This window comes from Schistocerca americana, chromosome 3, assembly GCF_021461395.2.
Source record: "Schistocerca americana isolate TAMUIC-IGC-003095 chromosome 3, iqSchAmer2.1, whole genome shotgun sequence".
In the NCBI taxonomy this organism is placed as follows: domain Eukaryota; kingdom Metazoa; phylum Arthropoda; class Insecta; order Orthoptera; family Acrididae; genus Schistocerca; species Schistocerca americana.
Genome location: NC_060121.1, coordinates 426,330,789 through 426,349,908, shown reverse-complemented (window position 1 = coordinate 426,349,908; position 19,120 = coordinate 426,330,789). Strand labels below are relative to the sequence as shown.

The 19,120-nt window shown below is 42.0% G+C and overlaps 1 protein-coding gene across 1 annotated transcript in view; it reads right to left on the bottom strand.

The window, feature by feature from the left end:
* Positions 1–17,498, bottom strand: part of LOC124607448 (carcinine transporter-like) — a 61,946-nt gene extending 44,448 nt beyond the window's left edge. Inside the window, exons 1-3 of the mRNA XM_047139782.1 lie at positions 17,428–17,498; positions 12,864–13,032; positions 2,153–2,374 (exon numbers count right to left, since the gene is read on the bottom strand). Coding sequence (XP_046995738.1) covers positions 2,153–2,374; positions 12,864–13,032; positions 17,428–17,458 — 422 coding nt within the window. The 5' untranslated portion in view covers positions 17,459–17,498. The remainder of the gene's footprint in view (positions 1–2,152; positions 2,375–12,863; positions 13,033–17,427) is intronic.
* Between the last annotated feature and the right edge of the window lie 1,622 nt (positions 17,499–19,120).

Here is a 19,120-nt window from a genome sequence, read left to right as displayed (position 1 = left end):
TTTACTCCCTGGACGGAGTGTCCTCTCTCATCCCCAAACAACAACAGTCATCTAACCCTTTCATCTAACATGTACTCCCCCTACACAGCTATCTAGCCTGTTGTTGGCTGCTGCTTTTTATTACTTCCCTTCCAGTCATGTACACAATGTAATATACAATTTTCGAGACTATTCGTTGATTTACATTAATGAAGTCTTTTATGAAGTATGCTCAAATACATGATAGTTTGATGTTGTACAACTTATAAATATTCAGTTACTTCTTATATAATGTTAAAACTGTAAACATCGCTAAGTTAGTCTTTTCATATCCAGTAAATTAAATGACTGTAAAACTATAGACATAACTTACTACTAATATATAATGCATGGTGCAACTGTACTTACTTTCGGTTCATTGACGACATAATAAAATTGGTATCTTGTACAAACTGTTGGCTCTCTAATAGGCTACAAATTTACGCAATAATTTTGCCCAGGGACTACTTCTACTTAGTGGATGTAGGATAGAGGTAATGAGATTCCCAAATTTGCGTGCCCTGGAATAAAACCGTATGTTATTCACTGCAGCTGAGCAGAATTTCGATCTTGCTGTGGATAATTTGGAATCTTAAGCATTCTCTATACACCACCAATATGTCCTTGTGTGCGTTTCCCTTCACACGTTGTCCGCACTCGAGGTCGGCAGAAATAAAAGACCGTGGCAGCATATCTTCACTGTTTGCCGCTAAAGCACTCCTCATTCCAGCTTAGCACCTCAGACAGCACCCGCCCAGCTAGCCGTGCAGTCTAACGCGCTGCTTTCCGAAAGGGAAGGCGTGCCAGTCCCCGGCACGAATCCGCCCGGCGGATGTGTCGAGGTCCGGTGTGCCGGCCAGCCTGTGGATGGTTTTTAAGGCGGTTTTCCATGTGCCTCGGCGAAGGCGGGCTGGTTCTCTTTACTCCACATCAGTTACACTATGTCGGGGATTGCTGCGCAAACACTGTCTTCATGTACATGTACATCATAACTACTCTACCATGCAAACATAAAAGTGGTGAGGTGGATGGACTGCTGTGGCCTGTTGTGGGGTTGTGAACCACTGAGGGCTACAGCGGGATGAAGCCTCTCCGTCGTTTCTAGGTCCCCAGTTCAATGCACAATACACCTGAGACAGCACCAAGCCATTCCCGTTTCCATTCATATACTTGCAGAAAAGTTAACATAAGTGCCTTCTAGTTGGACTGAGCTCCCAGACGTAAGTGAGCCTGAGATAACGTCTGTGCACAACTCCCCTTGTTGTAATTTTACAGAGCACACACAGCAGGTGTCCAAACTGGTAAATCCTCTCAAAGGTCAAACTTTCAGACAGGGGCTCCAACGTTGCCCAGCACTTATATTTCAAACTTGGGGAAACTTCTCCCTTGCTTAAAACAATTCCAGGTGCAAGGGTTTCATCTTACACAGTCGGTTTGAAAGCTGGTCACAGACCAGGTTTCATGCCAAAGGCTGTACGTAATTAATCTTTGAGTACTATTTTCATAAGTTTTACTGATAACTTACAATATTTTTAGGAAGCCTTTGTACTTTTTCTTTCAGTTTACAATGTTTACACTTTGAAGTTGTAAACAAGAATACTGTATCATACGTTGTGCCTAGATGACCACATAATCTGTACTGGCAAGCTATATCCACCACTGGCAAGAAAATATAACAATCGGTTAAAGATATGAACGCTACACTGCTGTTTGTGATGATTGCCCCACACCGTCACACTGGTAACTGGATAATTATGTGTTCACAGTTTAGTGTTGCATTCAGTGAGAAGACGCTGAAAATAACTACATAAGTAACTAAGGCGTTTATAAGCAGCAAAAACCACAAATTTTCAGCTGCAAACTAAGATCAATTTTTAAAAGCCTTCCATATATAGAACAAAAAAGCACTGAAATCGCAATTAATTAAATATGGAATATCAAATGTTACCACTAAGAACGATCATCGTTTTCTGTTATCAGAGGGTGACTGTAGTGTGCTGAGATTAGTCTTTCAACTGTTTTGTTCACTGCGGATCTGATGATCCAGAAGTATATATTCATTATGTAGCGTCATAAGTCACCATTTTCGTTCGAGTTACAAAAATTATATGAAAAGCGATTTGCATTCCCATACCTGCTAATAAGCAACAAAACCGTGTTTTTAAAGAGGTTCCTGTTCGTAAAGATGCTTCTGATGTCCATGTGTGGAGTCCTCTGCTCAGACAGGTAAGCAAGCCTCATCCACGTGTCACAAGGCAGGGGCTTTCCATTTGTTGCTGCTACGCTCTCCAGGACCTTGAGAGCTTCCTCTGGTCGCCCTTTACCGAGCAGCCATCTGGGAGATTCTGGCAAATACCTACGGAACAGAAGAAGATATCAGGCTGCACAGCCCACCTCTTCCATAAAATTGCAACAACGCTATTGCATACCCTTACGATGTCAGTAATCTCCAACCCTATCTCATGAGTGAGAAATAAGAGAGGAATCTAGCCTTGAATAAAGCTCCTAAGACAAACATGCACTTTAATAACTTGAATGAATCATTCAGTTTTTATCTCAGCACTTCTCACTAGCCTAATGGAAGAAAATGAATATACTGGTACCATCATTCTTACTAATATTATGTAGGAGTACAGCAGAGGAATTTTGTCATGAGTATCAAAAGGAAGGAAGGAAGATTAGCGTTAAAAGTCCCCTCGACAGCGAAGTTGTCAGAGCTGGAGAACGACTCGGGTCACGAAAGGACGGTGAAGGAAAACAGCTGTGCCGTTTTTAATGCAACGAGCCCGGCATTTGCCTGGAGCGATTTAGGGAAATCACGAGAAACCTAAATCTGGATGGCCGTGTGCGAATTCGAACCGACGTCCTGCCGAGTTTTGTGTGCGAAACACAGCGCCACCTCGCTCAGTACGAGTATTAAAACCCAAGAATCAGAACTAGAAAAATAATGAGCTAATTAGCATAACCTATGAAAAGACAACGGAAGTGACTGACAACAGCGAGTCGTTCAAGATGTAAGCTGAAGGTTACACAAGAGTGGGAGGGGGGTGGGGGGGGGGGGCGGCTAGAATGAAAGAAAAATAACAGCAGAAGTGCAAAAGTAAAGTAGAGGTGGGGAAGAAATAACATTAGCAATAAAAACACAAAGGAAAAGTAAAATGTGATGTAATAAAGGGAGGAGCTATATTAAATAATTACAGATGACTGCATGAGACATGCAGTGAGAAGACAAAAAGCGCGGGATACATCCTAATATCGTGACGGACCTCCTTTTGCCTTGCGTATTACAGCAGCTCGATGTCGCATGGACTCAACATGTCGTTGGAAGTCCCCTGCAGAAATATTGACCATGCGGCCTCTATATCCATCCATAACTGCAAAAGTGATGATGATGATGTTTGGTTTGTGGGGCGCTCAACTGCGCGCTTATCAGCGCCAGGACAAATTCCCAACCTTTGCTCAGTCCAATCTCACCACTTTTCATGAATGACGATGAAATGATGAGGACAATACAAACACCCAGTCATCTCGAAACGGGTGAAAATCCGTGACCCCGCCGGGAATCGAACTCGGGACCCCGTGCACGGGAAGCGAGAACGCCACCGCGAGACCACGAGCTGCGGACAACTGCGAAAGTGTTGCCGATGGACGATTTTGTGCACGAACTGATCTCTCGATTACGTCCCACAGATATTCGATGGAACTCATGTCGACCCATCTGAATGGCCAAATCGTTCGCTCAAATTTTCCAGAATAGTCTTCCAATCAATCGCGAATAGTTCTGGCCCGTTGACATGGTGCATTGTCATCCATAAAAATGCCATCATTGTTTGGAAATATGAAGTTAATGAATAGCGGAAAATGGTCTCCAAGTAGCCGAACATAATCAGGGTCCGGACCATTCCTTGTAAACACAGCCCACATCATTGTGGAGCCACCACCAGCTTGCACAGTGGGGTCTGCGCCACACTCAACCCCTACCACTACATCTTCCCAACTGAAATCGGGACTCATCTGACCAGGCCATGGTTTTCCAGTCGTCTGTGGTCCAACCAACGCCATTAACGCCGAATGCCACCACACTGTCCGAACGGATACGTTCGTCGTATGTCCGACATTGATTTATGCCATTATTTCATGAAGTGCTTGTCTGTTAGCACTGACAACTCAACGTAACCACCGCTGATCTCGGTCATTAAGTGAAGGCCGTCAGCCACAGCGTTGTCCATAGCGAGAAGTAATGCCTGAAATTTGATATTCTCGTCACACTCTTGATACTGTGGATCTTGGAATATTGCTTTCCCTAAAGATTTTCGAAATGGAATGGCTCATGCGTCTAGCTCCAATTGATATTCCGCGTTCAAAGCCTGTTGATTCCCATGGTGCGGCTATAGGCACGTCGGAAACCTTTTCACGTGAAACACCTGAGTGCAAATGGTTCAAATGGCTCTGAGCACTATGGCACTTAACATCTGAGGTCATCAGTCCCCTAGAACTTAGAACTACTTAAACCTAACTAAGCTAAGGACATCACACACATCCATGCCCGAGGCAGGATTCTAACCTGCGACCGTAGCAGCGATGCGGTTCCGGACTGAAGCGCGTAGAACCGCTCGGCTACAACGGCCGGCTGAGTGCAAATGACAGCTCCTCCAATGCACTGCCCGTTTATACCTTGTGTACGCGATACTACCGCAATCTGTTTACGTGTATATCGCTGTATAATTAATTTTGTCACCTACGTCTCTGCACTAACGAGAATAAAAGAAATATTTTCAAAAGTTTCTGAACCTCTTAGACGATCCATTTCAACATTTACGAATTCTGAAAGCAGACCCATGGCTGTGTAATGCAGTAGTATCGAAGACAAGTAAATAATAAAAATAAAACGGAATACATTACAAATTCGCCAATCTTTGTCTCTATTTGCCTTGCTGTTTTTTTTCTGCAGCAACATAGTGTTGTCTTGACTGTGTCATCTTTTGCTTCCTTCAATACCTGTTTACCTTTTGTGTTACGTTACATTTTCCAATGGCAAATATATTTACCTTTGATTAATTGTCAGCAGTATCCTATTCTACCTAACGATCGACTGGTTTGTACTCCACAGATTTCAAGGCAATATGGCTGCTTCAAAGTTATTGTTTATTGTTTTATTGCTGCCAAATACTCAATACCAACGCAGCCGCTTGCACGTTGTCAGATTAAGAGCTATGAAACATTTCACGTGAATGGTAGCATCAAATGCACACACAATTCAGAAACATGAAATGCATCTGTCTGTGTTTGTGTGTGTCTGTTGAGTGTAAAATAGGGTGTTCAGATAAGGACGAGATTGAAAGAAAAAGTTTAGGTGTTAATATAAAGGAAAAACATTTGTTACACAATAGTATGAATATGATTTGCCTGTAATTGTAAAATAGACTCGTTAGATATATATAGAAAATCGCTGGTTGTCTCGTATGATATTCGTGAATTCTGTTTGCAAAAATAAATTGTTTCATCATAATTAATAATGAATTGCTAATAACAATTACATTTACACCTACAGCTGGATGCAATTAAGTGTTTTAAAGCATTTCCCACAGCCATACCATCAGATGAAAAGTTTGAATCAAAGAAGTAAATGGTACATGATTGACTAAGTGAAACGAATGGTTCCCGTCAACATTATCACGTTGATGAGTGGTAGTTATCACTACAATGTGTTCGAGAAAATTAATGAAGGATAATAGCACTTCCAAATGGGATTTAATAATTTGATGTGGAACATCTTAAGTGTGCCAGAAACGTAGCGTATTTATGATTTCATTTGTGAAAGACTAATCCGTACAGTATACTGAATGATATTCAAATAAGCAAGGTTAATGAACATTATTGCCAGTTTTTTGTTTTGCTTATGCTAAATGAATAAAAAGTATATTTTTTAAAAGTCTGTGGTGTTTCTAGAATTACTATTGTAGTGATTTTCATTTAACCTACGTCCTTTCTATAATATTTTAATGACTTTTTCGTAGGAATTTCCTCTTTCTTTCATGTCTGTGGCGGTGCTGTGCAGAACAAAATTTTTAATGAATAAAATCAAATACTACAAACCGTCACGCTGCTGAAACAGCGAAAAATTATTCTTGCTGGACCAAAGATGCATTTGACACCTCGCAAGCTACACTGAATCGGCAATAAAACTGTTACAGACATGCGTATTCAAATACAGAGACATGTAAACAGGCAGAATATGGCGCCGCGGTCGGCACCGCCTGTATAAGACAACAAAAGTCTGGCGCTGATGTTACATCGGTTACTGCTGCTACAATGGCAGTTTATCAAGATTTAAGTGAGACTGAACGTGATGTTGTAGACTTCGCACGAACGATGGGTCACAACATCTACGACGTAGCGATAAAGCGGAATTTTCCCGTAAGACCATTTCACGAGTGCACATCGCTGCTGCCGGAAAAAGATCCTGCAAGAACGGGACCAACGACGACTAAAGAAAATCGTTCAACGTGACAGAAGGTGCAACCCTTCCGCAGATTGCTGCAGATTTCAATGCTGGGCCAACAAGTGTCAGCGTGCGAACCATTCAACGAAACGTCATCGATATGGGCTTTCGGAGCCGAAGGCCCACTCGTGTACCCTTGATGACTGGACGACACAAAGCTTTACGCCTCGCCTGGGCCCGTGAACTCCGACAATGTGCTGTTGATGACTGGAAACATGTTGCCTGGTCGGGCGAGTCTCGTTTCCAATTGAATCGAGCGGATGGACGTGTATGGGTATGGAGACAACCTCATGAACCCATGAACGCTGCATACCAGCAGGGGACTGGTGGAGGCTCTGTAATGGTGTGAGGCGTGTGCTTGGAGTGATATGGCACATCTGATTCGTCTAGATAAGACTCTGACAGGTGATACGCACGTAAGTATCCTATCCGATCGCCTGCATCCACAAACGTCCATTGTACGTTCCGACGGACTTGCGAAATTCCAGCAGGACTGTGTTAGATGACACCCCACACGTCCATAATTGCTACAGAGTCTCCAGGAACACTTTTCTGAGTTTAAACACTTCCGCTAGCCGCCAAACTCGCCAGACATGCACATTATTGAGCATATGTGGGATGCCTTGCAACGTGCTGCTCAGAAGAGATCTCCGCCCCCTCGTACTCTTACGAATTCATGGACAGCCCTGCAGGGTTCATAGTGTGAGTTCCCTCCAGCGCCACTTCAGACGTTAGTCGAGTCCATGCCACGTCGTACTGCAGCATTTCTGCGTGCTCGGGAGGGCCGTATACGATATTAGACAGGTTGGCTCTTCAAGGTATTCACGTTTGCAGAGGCAGGTGAGGCTACGATTATTTTTTCCTAAGTCGTCTGAGCCAATAAATACCAATAGCACAATGAACACATCGAGCAAGTCATCGACTCTGTTGTGCAAGCTAATAAATTATTACATTTACATTCAAACGTCTTCATCATCATCTTCTTCTTCTTATTCTTCTTCTTCTTCATCTGTCTTACGAAAGTTTTCAAGTGGAAGCTAACAAACGTATCCTGTTCTAAACATCTTCCTTCATCTGTTTGCATGTTCATGGTGTAATTTCCTCCACGTCATCCATCATCCTCCTTATCCTTTCCATCATTCCTTCTGGTTTTCCCTCTATAATTCTTTCTTGCCGACAATTGCTATGCGGTATACCTCCCAGCGACAATTTTTTCCTCTTTCTGATCACTTCCAATAATCTTCCATCGTCAGCTATTTCCATCATTTTGTCAACTCACTTCATCTTAAACATTCTTCTCCTTAGCTTCCTAATGATCATTCTTCGTTCTTTTTAACTAGGCTTACATATTTTTTATCTGAGACGTGAGAAATAGTTCTCATGTCTTTGTTCTGACGGCGGGTGTAACGCAAATGATGGAAGTGGAAATCCCCTACCAAATATTCCCAGCTGGAACTTTCTATAACCTATGATAGTTCCTTTTATTATATGAAGACTTGAGTGTCGTTGAAAGCACTTCAACCTTCAGTGCCCGAGCTTATCGTAAAAATGTAAACGAGTCTATTTCGGATGACCCAGCTATATCAGCACGACGACCGTACTCTCTCGTTCGCCCTCTACCCACCTTTCTCAGCTTTACAAACATCGCTTCATCTCTACATTCATAATTGTATGTCTTCTTTAAATGTCTACAACCCGTTAATATAGTCGTAGGCTAACCAACCATTGATTTTTCTTCCTCAACATCCACCTCAGTCTCCACTATCATTGCGCAAGTCTTACCAAGTCTTACTAAAGCGATAAAACAGCTGAGCTGATTTTCTTCTGCAGATTTATAAGAAAGCCTGTCTTAGAAACTGTCTAAAAGGAAGTTGGAAATGGCTTAAACCATACTAATACATGAATTACATCCCGTCACCATCTTCCGGAAATTCTGCCCCCTATTTTAATCAGACTGTATTAACCCTTGAACGAAGATCTCTAAATCTCACTTTTTGCGTCCGTCATCCACAGGCATCCTTCTAATTAAGCTCACAGCATTCCGCAAACTTGCAAACGTGAGCTACCAAATCCCGTTATGTCTTCTCTACTCGTTGCTACTGGCACATTGTACTACGTGACGAGAAAATGCCGCACTGCGAGGTCGCCATGCGATTCCTCGTACAGATTCAAGGCAAGTTTATCTAGCAAAATCAAAGCGGGCGAATTTTGAAAACACATGTATGAAACCGACGGTAAGAAATAATTACACAGGGAAACGTATAAGGAATGAGGGGAAGTGGTAGGAAAACAATGGATACTATTAGACGACGGGCATGTAAACAAACGAAGGAGGAAGATGCTAGATTAGAACACGATGGAGAGCCTCCAAATGAAAGTTGTCATAAGACAGACAAAGAAGAAGAAGAAGAAGAAGAAGAATACGAAGACGATGATGATGATGATGTAAATGTAATTAAAAACTGCAGTGTCACATCGTGCAGCGCATCGCAGTGCACAGAGAAACGCGTATCACTCTGCACCACCATACCGGCTGTTTTAGCTCACTGTGTGGACTGATAGGGCATCAAACCCATATCCATTATGGAGCTATGGTTCCTACAAAAAAGAAAAAATACTGTTCAGATTCATTTTTTACTTTTTAGATGTCCTGCCCCATTTCTCGTCGTTTATAAGCAGGACATTACTTTGTCACATGACAACAGCCTATCACACGAGAGTGGGATACATTAAACTGGATATGTGTGTCTAATAACTGCACATTGCGCAACCATAATTGGTCCCCTCAAGTTCATGTAGGGCGGCTTCCCGATGCAGTACACAAACGATGAATATGTCGATATGCTTTTGGTGCTGGGTGCATCTGCCAACCAAGCTGCTGCTGCTGCTGCTCGTATGTGTGCTTCATGGTACCCTCAAAGCCACCATCCCAATAAGAATGTTTTTCATCGCCTCGGTAAACCAGTCATCTTCGTCCACAAGTAACGGACAGAGGTCGTCCAAGTGTAAGCGTATTGTTATATCGCTGGCTTGATTGCGTGGTATCTTTGCGAGCGGCTGTTTTGCAGAGTCGAGCACGGGACACGGAGCTGCTATGTTGTGTTGTGGGTAGTTCTTCATGGGAAAGGCATTATTATGGAAGATCAAGTGTGGATGCAAGTACTATCATCGTGAAGTAATGAGATACGGAAATGGATTCAGTGAAAAGTGCGTAAGCCGGCCGCTGTGACCGAGCAGTACTAGGAGCTTCACAGCTTTACTCTGGAACCACGCTGCTGCTACGGTCGCAGGTTCGAATCCTGCCTAGGGCATGGATGTGTGTGATGTCCTTAGGTTAGTTAGGTTTAAGTAGTTCTAAGTCTAGGGGAGGTATGACTTCAGAAGTTAAGTCCCATAGTGCTTAGAGCCATCTGAACCAATTTTTGAGAAGTGCGTAAACAAGTAATTAAGTATGAGCAGAGCCGCCGATAACGTATTAGAGTAGCTGCCCGTTTGCGCGTCGTACGGCACATCACTCATCCACGTCGTGTTCGGCCTCCCAGAATGAAACTAATGCAAATAAGTAAAATAGTTTACCACAAAGGAGAGCAATCAGGTGCCAGTGTCTTGAAGCGAGCGTAAGAACAAGTGTTCGGTCATCACGTTTCCCCATAATCAATAATCAGCCACGTCGCGACGGTTACGCGTACGCTCGTCCAAGTGCTAATTGTGGACAGATAATCATCATCATTGCCTGTGTATCTATCACCGTAGGTTCGGCCAGAGTAAGACTGTGAAATACTTGTGACGGCGCGAAGCACAACAGTCTCAGACATTAACGTCGTCAAGAATACTGTACAATAATAAGGGAATGATAATTATGACTTCTCATCAAATTAGCAAGATTGTTAATTGGCATCAACACTTACGACTTAGTGTGGAAACAGTTCAACCTGCGATTTTCTTATCGTCTCAGAATATAACTTCATACCAGACGTAGGACAGTGTTGTGTTTTGTTCAAATGGTTGAAATGGCACTAAGCACTATGGGACTTAACATTTGAGGTCATCAGTCCCCTAGAACATAGAACTCTTTAAACCTAACTAACCTGAGGACATCACACACATCCATGCCAGAGGCAGGATTCGAACCTGCGACCGTAGCGGTCGCGTGGTTCAAGACTGAAGCGCCTAGAACCGCTCGGCCACAGCGGCCGGCTTGTATTTAGTGTTGAGTGGCTCCTCTAAACACGCATGCATATTTACATACATAATTTCAGGCAAGCCAGCAGCAGTGTGGAGCAGAAATAATACGACTGCACGGGAGTACCAGGTATGTGGGGTAGACAGGGCACATGGTCAAAGCCAGAACGGTTTAAGCGTCCCCCACCAGTTGTCCCCCAGCCGTGTTACACAAGGACTAAGACATATTCTACTAACAGAGGACACATTCCTTGAAACTTTTCACCTTGGTGAAGCACACGTGATATTGCAAGGAAGTCTCAGATATCTCAAAGACTGCTTATTGAATTGTTTGCACGATGAAGAACTGCATCCACATCATTCCATGTTAACTCAGCACCAGTGGCCAGAAGACCGAAGTCGACGAGTATAGTTTTGTGAATGGCTTTTGCACCAAGTGGAAGATAATGTGATAGAGATTGATGAATCTACCTTACTCGTGAACGTATTTTCAATTTTCAACCCCCCCCCCCCCCTCCCCCCGAACAGCCATTATTGGTCGAAACATCACCGATATCAGCTTGGCATAAGCCTGTGGGCTGGGATCGAGAAAGGAGTTCTTTTTGGCCCTTACCTCATACCAGACAAGTTGAATGCGCCTCTGTATCATAAGTTTCTTTGCAATACTTTGCATGACCCATCAGAAAACGTTCCACTTCGTGTTCGGCGACAGCTATGGTTTTAGCATTATAGTTCACCACCGCACTTTGGGATTAATGTGTGTAATTATTTAAATGAAGCATTTCCAAGGAAATATATTGGTCGTGGAAGTCCAATGTTCTAGCCTTCACGTTCCCTGGCCCTTAAATCACTAGATTTTTATTTGTAGCGACCTTTAGGAACCAGTTTGTAATACTCCACTCGCTGATGTAGGTGATGTAACAGCTCGCCTGCATGCGGGGGTGACTGCAGGTGTGTTGGGTAGGGTCCAGCAAAGTGTGATCAAGCGACTAGCGAAGTGATTGCAAATGCAAGGCGGTCGGTCGCCTTGGGCATCTTCTCCAAAGTGAACGTTGCCCGTAACTGTACGTTCCACCTCTGTGAACATGAGCCTGGACGTCAAACGTATGGAATGGAATTATTGTGCATTGCATAATGTGCAGTCTAGTGCAGCGTACCTGTTGTGTTTTTATGCCTCATTGGATGCAGATGATGTTACGGTGTCTACTATTACCCTCTATTGGCTATATTTGTGTCATGGACGAAACAAATGGTCGTTTAGGTCTGTGAGAAGTTCATGTCATGTCTCAGTGCTTAATAACAGGCAACAGTAACAGAAAGAAATTCACAAGACACTGCGTTGTGGAGATGTAAACTGGATATAGTTTGATGCTTTAACTGAAAAAAAATTTTTTTTTTTTTTTGGTGCGAACGCGACTCAAATATCAGCGAGTTTACATATTCATTCTTTACGGCATTGCTTCGTCTCACTCAGGTAATGGGACAGCTCCGTCAGGGCGCTGAGTTCATGATACATGTTCTTGGCTACACTTCACGCAGTTACAGCGTTGCCGAAGCCCCGTTTCTTAAATCACATTTCTCTTAAACCTATGGGCGGGACTCCGTTTGTTAGAAACACTTTTGTCTTGCATTGGGATGAGAAATCGCATGCTCACCGCTAAGTACATCTCCTTCTCTTCAGTGTCATGCATTGTAAATTTTACCATAGGCAACTGCCTCTTCTTCGTCCATAAATTCTTGCTGGAATTTATCCTTAGTTCCATGTACAGCATATTCCTTCTCTAACTGTTCTACAACGTAAGACTCGGTTAGAAATTCTATCACCAAACTTTCACAATGCTCAAATCACGTTCTTGATACCTCAACAACCATATAACATTCCAACCAACACATTCATCGACCTAACTAACGACTTCCGTCACGAAACGATCACCTTTCAGCAGATTTACTTCTGTAAGTCAGTGTAAACTACACACATATCTATTTCTTCTCAGTTCTTATATTTTAATCCTTTATACGAAGATAACTTTGAAGATTTCTTATATCATAAAAATATAAACTGGAGACGTCGATACGGCTTACGACAGTGTGTCCACATTGAAAGAGAACCAATAGACCAATAAAAAAGTGCAGAACGTTAATTCATAACTGAAGTACTTACCTGTGTAGCAACAATGGAATGAAGCAGGGGACAGATGAAATCAACAGAAACTGAATCCAGTTTCGTAACAACCATGCTGCTAGCGCCATAGAAATTGTTCCCAAACAGTAAAAGGCAAATGCCAAAAAGTTGACGAGCGAGCGATGTTTGATGCCAGTCAGTTCGATTCCTGAAACAGATGTATCGATAATGGATTACAATTCCTGTCATAAAATACTCTGGTGCTGCAGCCGAAACCACATACCTCAAAATTTAACAAAAAATAATGCTAATATTCATTTCGACAGCACATTTGGAATAACTAATTTTTATTATTTCTGTCCAAGACTTATGGGGACGTTGTATGTCCCATGCTGCCAACGTTAAATTATCGAATGTTGTGACACATTATCTTGGAAACTTTTAAAGACACCAACTTACAATTTTCCATAATTATTGAATGCACCTTTCTAGATGCACTGAACTATAATTATTACTAACATTGTATTGTGGGGCATGTTATGTTTTCTTTCAAACACCTAATTTTTTGACAGAATTTTATAAATAAATGAACATAAAAACAAAACAACTCAGGATATTTTAATTATTCTACTTCCACATGTGTTGAATCTCACAGTTGGCAAGCTGTGAAAATTTCATGTCTCTACCATCAGTACTTTTTTTAGAAAACGGGTCATTTATTGCAAAAAATGTAATTCAGAGATATTGAGGTTTAAAATTTTTTTATTACAAATTCTTATACAGACTTACATTTCTGCGTCTTTCATGCACTAGAATTGCCCTGGCTCATAGTCTGTGTCTTCTTCAGTGTCACAACAACCCAGTGCTTGCCTCCTTCTTTTCTTTCTTGCTTCTTTTGTCATTTGCTGAAGCTCATCCAGTTCCCTCAGTCCTTTAGCTGTGTTCCGTCCAAATCTTACACCTAATCTTACCTAACCTCTCCAGAACCTTAAGTCTTTCATAATTACTAATTACCACCATTAAAAGTTAATACCCCCCTGAACCATGGACCTTGCCGGCGGTGGGGAGGCTTGTGTGCCTCAGGGATACAGATAGCCGTACCGTAGGTGCAACCACAAAGGAGGCGTATCTGTTGAGAGGCCAGACATACGTGTGGTTCCCGAAGAGGGGCAGCAGCATTTTCAGTAGTTGCAGGGGCAACAGTCTGGATGATTGACTGATCTGGCCTCGTAACACTAACCAAAACGGCCTTGCTGTGCCGGTACTGCGAACGGCTGAAAGCAAGGGGAAACTATAGCCGTAATTTTTCCTGAGGGCATGCAGCTTTACTGTATGATTAAATGATGATGGCGTCCTCTTGGGTAAAATATTCCGGAGGTAAAATAGTCCCCCATTCGTATCTCCGGGTCGGGTTACTCAAGAGGACGTCGTTGCCAGGAGAAAGAAAACTGGCATTCTACAGATCGGAGGGGGGAATGTCAGATCCCTTAATCGGGCACTCAGTTTAGAAAATTTAAAATGGGAAATGGATAGGTTAAAGTTAGATATAGTGGAAATTAGTGAAGTTCGGTGGAAAGAGGAACAAAACTTCTGGTCAGGTGAATACAGGGTTATAAATACAAAATCAGATAGGGGTAATACAGGAGTAGGTTTAATAATGACCAAAAAATAGGAGTGCAGGTAAGCTACTACAAAGAGCATAGTGAACGCATTATTGTGGCCAAGATAGACACGAAGCCCACGCCTACTACAGTAGTACAGGTTTATATGCCAACTACCTCTGCAGATGACGAAGAAATTGATGAAATGCATGATGAGATAAAAGAAATTATTCAGATAGTGAAGGGAGACGAAAATTTAATAGCCGTGGGTGACTAGAACTCGATAGTAGGAAAAGGGAGAGAAGGAAACGTAGTAGATGAATATGGATTGGGGGTAAGAAATGACAGAGGACGCCCCCTGGTAGAATTTAGCACAGAGCATAACTTAATCATAGCTAACACCTGGTTCAAGAATCATGAAAGAAGGTTGTAAACATGGAAGAAGCCTGGAGATATTGGAAGGTATCAGATAGATTATATAATGGTAAGACAGAGATTTAGGGAGCAGGTTTTAAATTGTAAGACATTTCCAGAGGCAGATGTGGACTCTGACCACAATTTATTGGTTATGAACTGTAGATTAAAACTGAAGAAACTGCAAAAAGGTGGGAATTTAAGGAGACGGTACCTGGATAAACTGACTAAACCAGAGGTTGTACCGAGTTTCAGGGAGAACGTAAGGAAACAATTGATAGGAATGGGGAAAATAAATACAGTAGAAGAAGAATGGGTAGCTTTGAGGGATGAAGTAGGGAAGGCAGCAGAGGATCAAGTAGATAAAAAGACGAGGGCTAGTAGAAATCCTTGGGTAACAGAAGAAATATTGAATTTAATTGATGAAAGGAGAAAATATAAAAATGCAGTAAATGAAGCAGGCAAAAAGGAATACAAGTGTCTCAAAAATGAGGTCGACAGGAAGTGCAAAATGGCTAAGCAGGGATGGCTAGAGGACAAATGTAAGTATGTAGAGGCATATATCACTAGGGGTAAGATAGATACTACCTATAGGAAAATTAAAGAGATCTTTGGAGAAAAGAGAACCACTTGTATGAATATCAAGAGCTCAGATGGAAACCCAATTCTAAGCAAAGAAGGGAATGCAGAAAGGTGGAAGTAGTATACAGAGGGTCTATACAAGGGCGATGTTGTAGAGGACAATATTATGGAAATGGAAGATGAAGATGAAATGGGAGATATGATAGACCCTACTGCGTGAAGAGTTTGACAGAGCACTGAAAGACCTGAGTCACAACAATAATTCCAATCCCAAAGAAAGCAGGTGTTGACAGATGTGAAAATTACCGAACTATCAGTTTAATAAGACACAGCTGCAAAATACTAACGCGAATTCTTTACAGACGAGTGGAAAAACTGGTAGAAGCCGACCTCGGGGAAGATCAGTTTGGATTCCGTAGAAATATTGGAACACGTGACGCAATACTAACCCTACGACTTATCTTAGATTAAGGAAAGGCAAACCTACGTTCCTAGCATTTGTAGACTTAGAGAAATCTTTTGACAATGTTGACTGGAGTACTCTCTTTCAAATTCTGAAGGTGGCAGGGGTAAAATACAGGAAGCGAAAGGCTGTTTACAATTTGTACAGAAACCAGATGGCAGTTATAAGAGTCGAGGGACAGGAAAAAGAATTAGTGGTTGGGAATGGAGTGAGACAGGGTTGTAGCCTCTCCCCGATGTTATTCAATCTGTATATTGAGCAAGCAGTAAAGGAAACAAAAGAAGAATTTGGGGCAGGTATTAAAATCCATGGAAAAGAAATAAAAAATTTGAAGTTCGCCGATGACATTGTAATTCTGTCAGAGGCAGAAAAGGACTTGGAAGAGCAGTTGAACGGAATGGACAGTGTCTTGAAAGGAGATATAAGATGAACATCAACGAAAGCAAAACGTTTCTGAAGAAGAGAAATTTGTTAACATCGAGTATAGATTTTAACGTCAGGAAGTCGTTTCTGAAAGTATTTGTATGGAGTGTAGCCATGTATGGAAGTGAAACATGGACGATAAATAGTTTGGACAAGAAGAGAATAGAAGCTTTCGAAATGTGGTGCTACAGAGGAATGCTGAAGATTAGATGGGTAGGTCACATAACTAATGAGGAGGTATTGAACAGAATTGGGGGGAAGAGAAATTTGTGACAAATCTTGAGTAAAAGAAGGGATCGGTTGGTAGGACATGTTCTGAGGCATCAAGGGATCACCAATTTAGTATTGGAGGGCAGCGTGGAGGGTAAAAATCGTAGATTTGGCAGAGATGACGACACTAAGCAGATTCAGAATGATGTAGGTTGCAGTTGGTACTGGGAGATGATGAAGCTTGCACAGGATAGAGTAGCATGGAGAGCTGCATCAAACCATTCTCAGGACTGAAGATCACAACAACAACAAAAGTTATTACAGCATCAGACACCGCTAACTTTAGAGTCATAAAGCCAACAAATATATTTTTAGGCACACGGCACCACACAACATGATCGAAGTATTCATTCACGTTCTGGGTCTCCCATGTAACACTTCTTTAGTGGTTCACGTACAATGTCCTCTTAAAGCATGTATCATATTTGTTAGAAGCTCACTTCACGCATTTTAAGAATCTAACTTGTAACCAGATTTAGAAAATACTTTCACATCAAAAATACGTTTCAAGACGATTATATTGCAACACAACGTAATACAAAATAAACATATTAGTATCAACACACAGTGTAAGATAAAGTAGACATGGTTGCATACATGTTTCAGAAAGGGAAAAAAGTTGTAGTTCTACAGAAACTCTTGAATCAGCAGTCCACTTCTATGAAACTAATGAGAAGAAATTAACGTATTCTTAAATGTTTCAGCAAATATAAACGAAACTACAAATCTTTTGAAGATGTATATCCCACACTTTTCAGTTTTAATTATTTTGATCTAATTCCTACTTTCGAGTGAATAGTAGTATGCAACTACGTTTTAATTTCATTCTTTCGAAGTCAGAGAAGCTTACCGATGGCTATAGCTGATTCTGAGCTAGGCATGCCTGGACTCTCTGCCACCGCCGAGAGAGCGACGTACAGTGGGAAGACTGACGCTGAAACAGTTAGCAGTGATCGGGATACTGCCATCAAGCCCACGCTCATAAGAAACTCTATCCTCCGGCCAAATCTGAAACGTATAAACAGTTCAACGTTTTTACTTCGAATGGATTATGCGCCGGCACAGTGACAAGTGAAACAGAAAAGCTCAATGGATAGCATTAGGGAAACATAAGAGAAATTGTTCGAAATAAGACTAACTTTCTGTTGAAATAGAAGCTCTACAGTTTCAAAATTATTCTGTTTCCATCTCTAGCAGATTGTCACTACTGTCTTTAAGTAACTAGTAAAAGTCAATGTACAGACACCTGATGGAAATTACTTAGTTACATATAAACCTGCATCAGTGAGAGGGGAGGGGGTAGCTTTTGGGACAAAGGTTACATTCTTCTTCTGTAAGCAAAACGGCCACTTGCACCAGCTCTACTTATGTAAGCCGGCCGCGGTGGTCTCGCGGTTCTTGGTGCGCAGTCCGGAACTGCGCGACTGCTACGGTCGCAGGTTCGAATCCTGCCTCGGGCATGAATGTGTGTGATGTCCTTAGGTTAGTTAGGTTTAACTAGTTCTAAGTTCTAGGGGACTGATGACCTAAGATGTTAAGTCCCATAGTGCTCAGAGCCATTTGAATCTACTTATGTAAACAAACTACTGCCTTGGGCTCTTACCCTTGTTTATATAGATTCTAATTAATGTCGCATAAGTGTCGTTTTAATTACGATAGTTTGCGATCCAAGATTGAAACCATGTGGTGAACCTATGATCTTGTTTAGACACGTCTCTAAATGCTTTTAGCTTAATCATAATTATCAAATTTATGAGCCAAATTATGTTTAATATTAATTACCAAAATTTATTATCCAAAAATTTTAGTCCCCCCTCCCTCATTTGCGCAGTGCACTCCTATTGATACCCCACGACCAGCATCATGAGATGGACCTATCATTCGTGCTATGTATCTAACCGATCAAAAGCATCAGATTCAGGTGATTTATACAGTTACAAAACCCGTGTAAATACTGAACAACCATTGCCACTGTGCAACAAACAGTGTAAAATTACTACATTGTAACAAATACATGGTTACCACTTCGTCTGCTAAAATACTACTGGCTACCCTAACAGTATATCTTATACGACATTACAACAGCATGCAGATATACACCGAAGTGCCAAAGAAACAGGTACATGCGTACGTATTCATACACAGAGATATGTAAACAAGCAGAATACGGCGCTGCGGTCGGCAACGCCTACATAAGACAACAAGTGTCTGGAGCAGGTGTTGGATCGGTTACTGTTGCTAGAATGGCAGGTTATCACGATTTAAGTGAGTCTGAACGTGGTGTTATAGATGGCAAACGAGCGATAGGACACAGCATCTCCGAGGTGGCGATGAAGTGAGGTATTTCCCGTACGACCATTTCGCGAGTGTACCGTGAATGTAAGAAATTCTGTAAAACAATAAATCTCTGACATCGCTGCTGCCGGAAAAAGATCCTGCAAAAATGGGACCAACGACGACTGAAGTGACAGAACCCTTCCTCTGGTTGCTGTACATTTCAATGCTGGGCCATCAACAAGTGTCAGCGTGCGAACCATTCAACG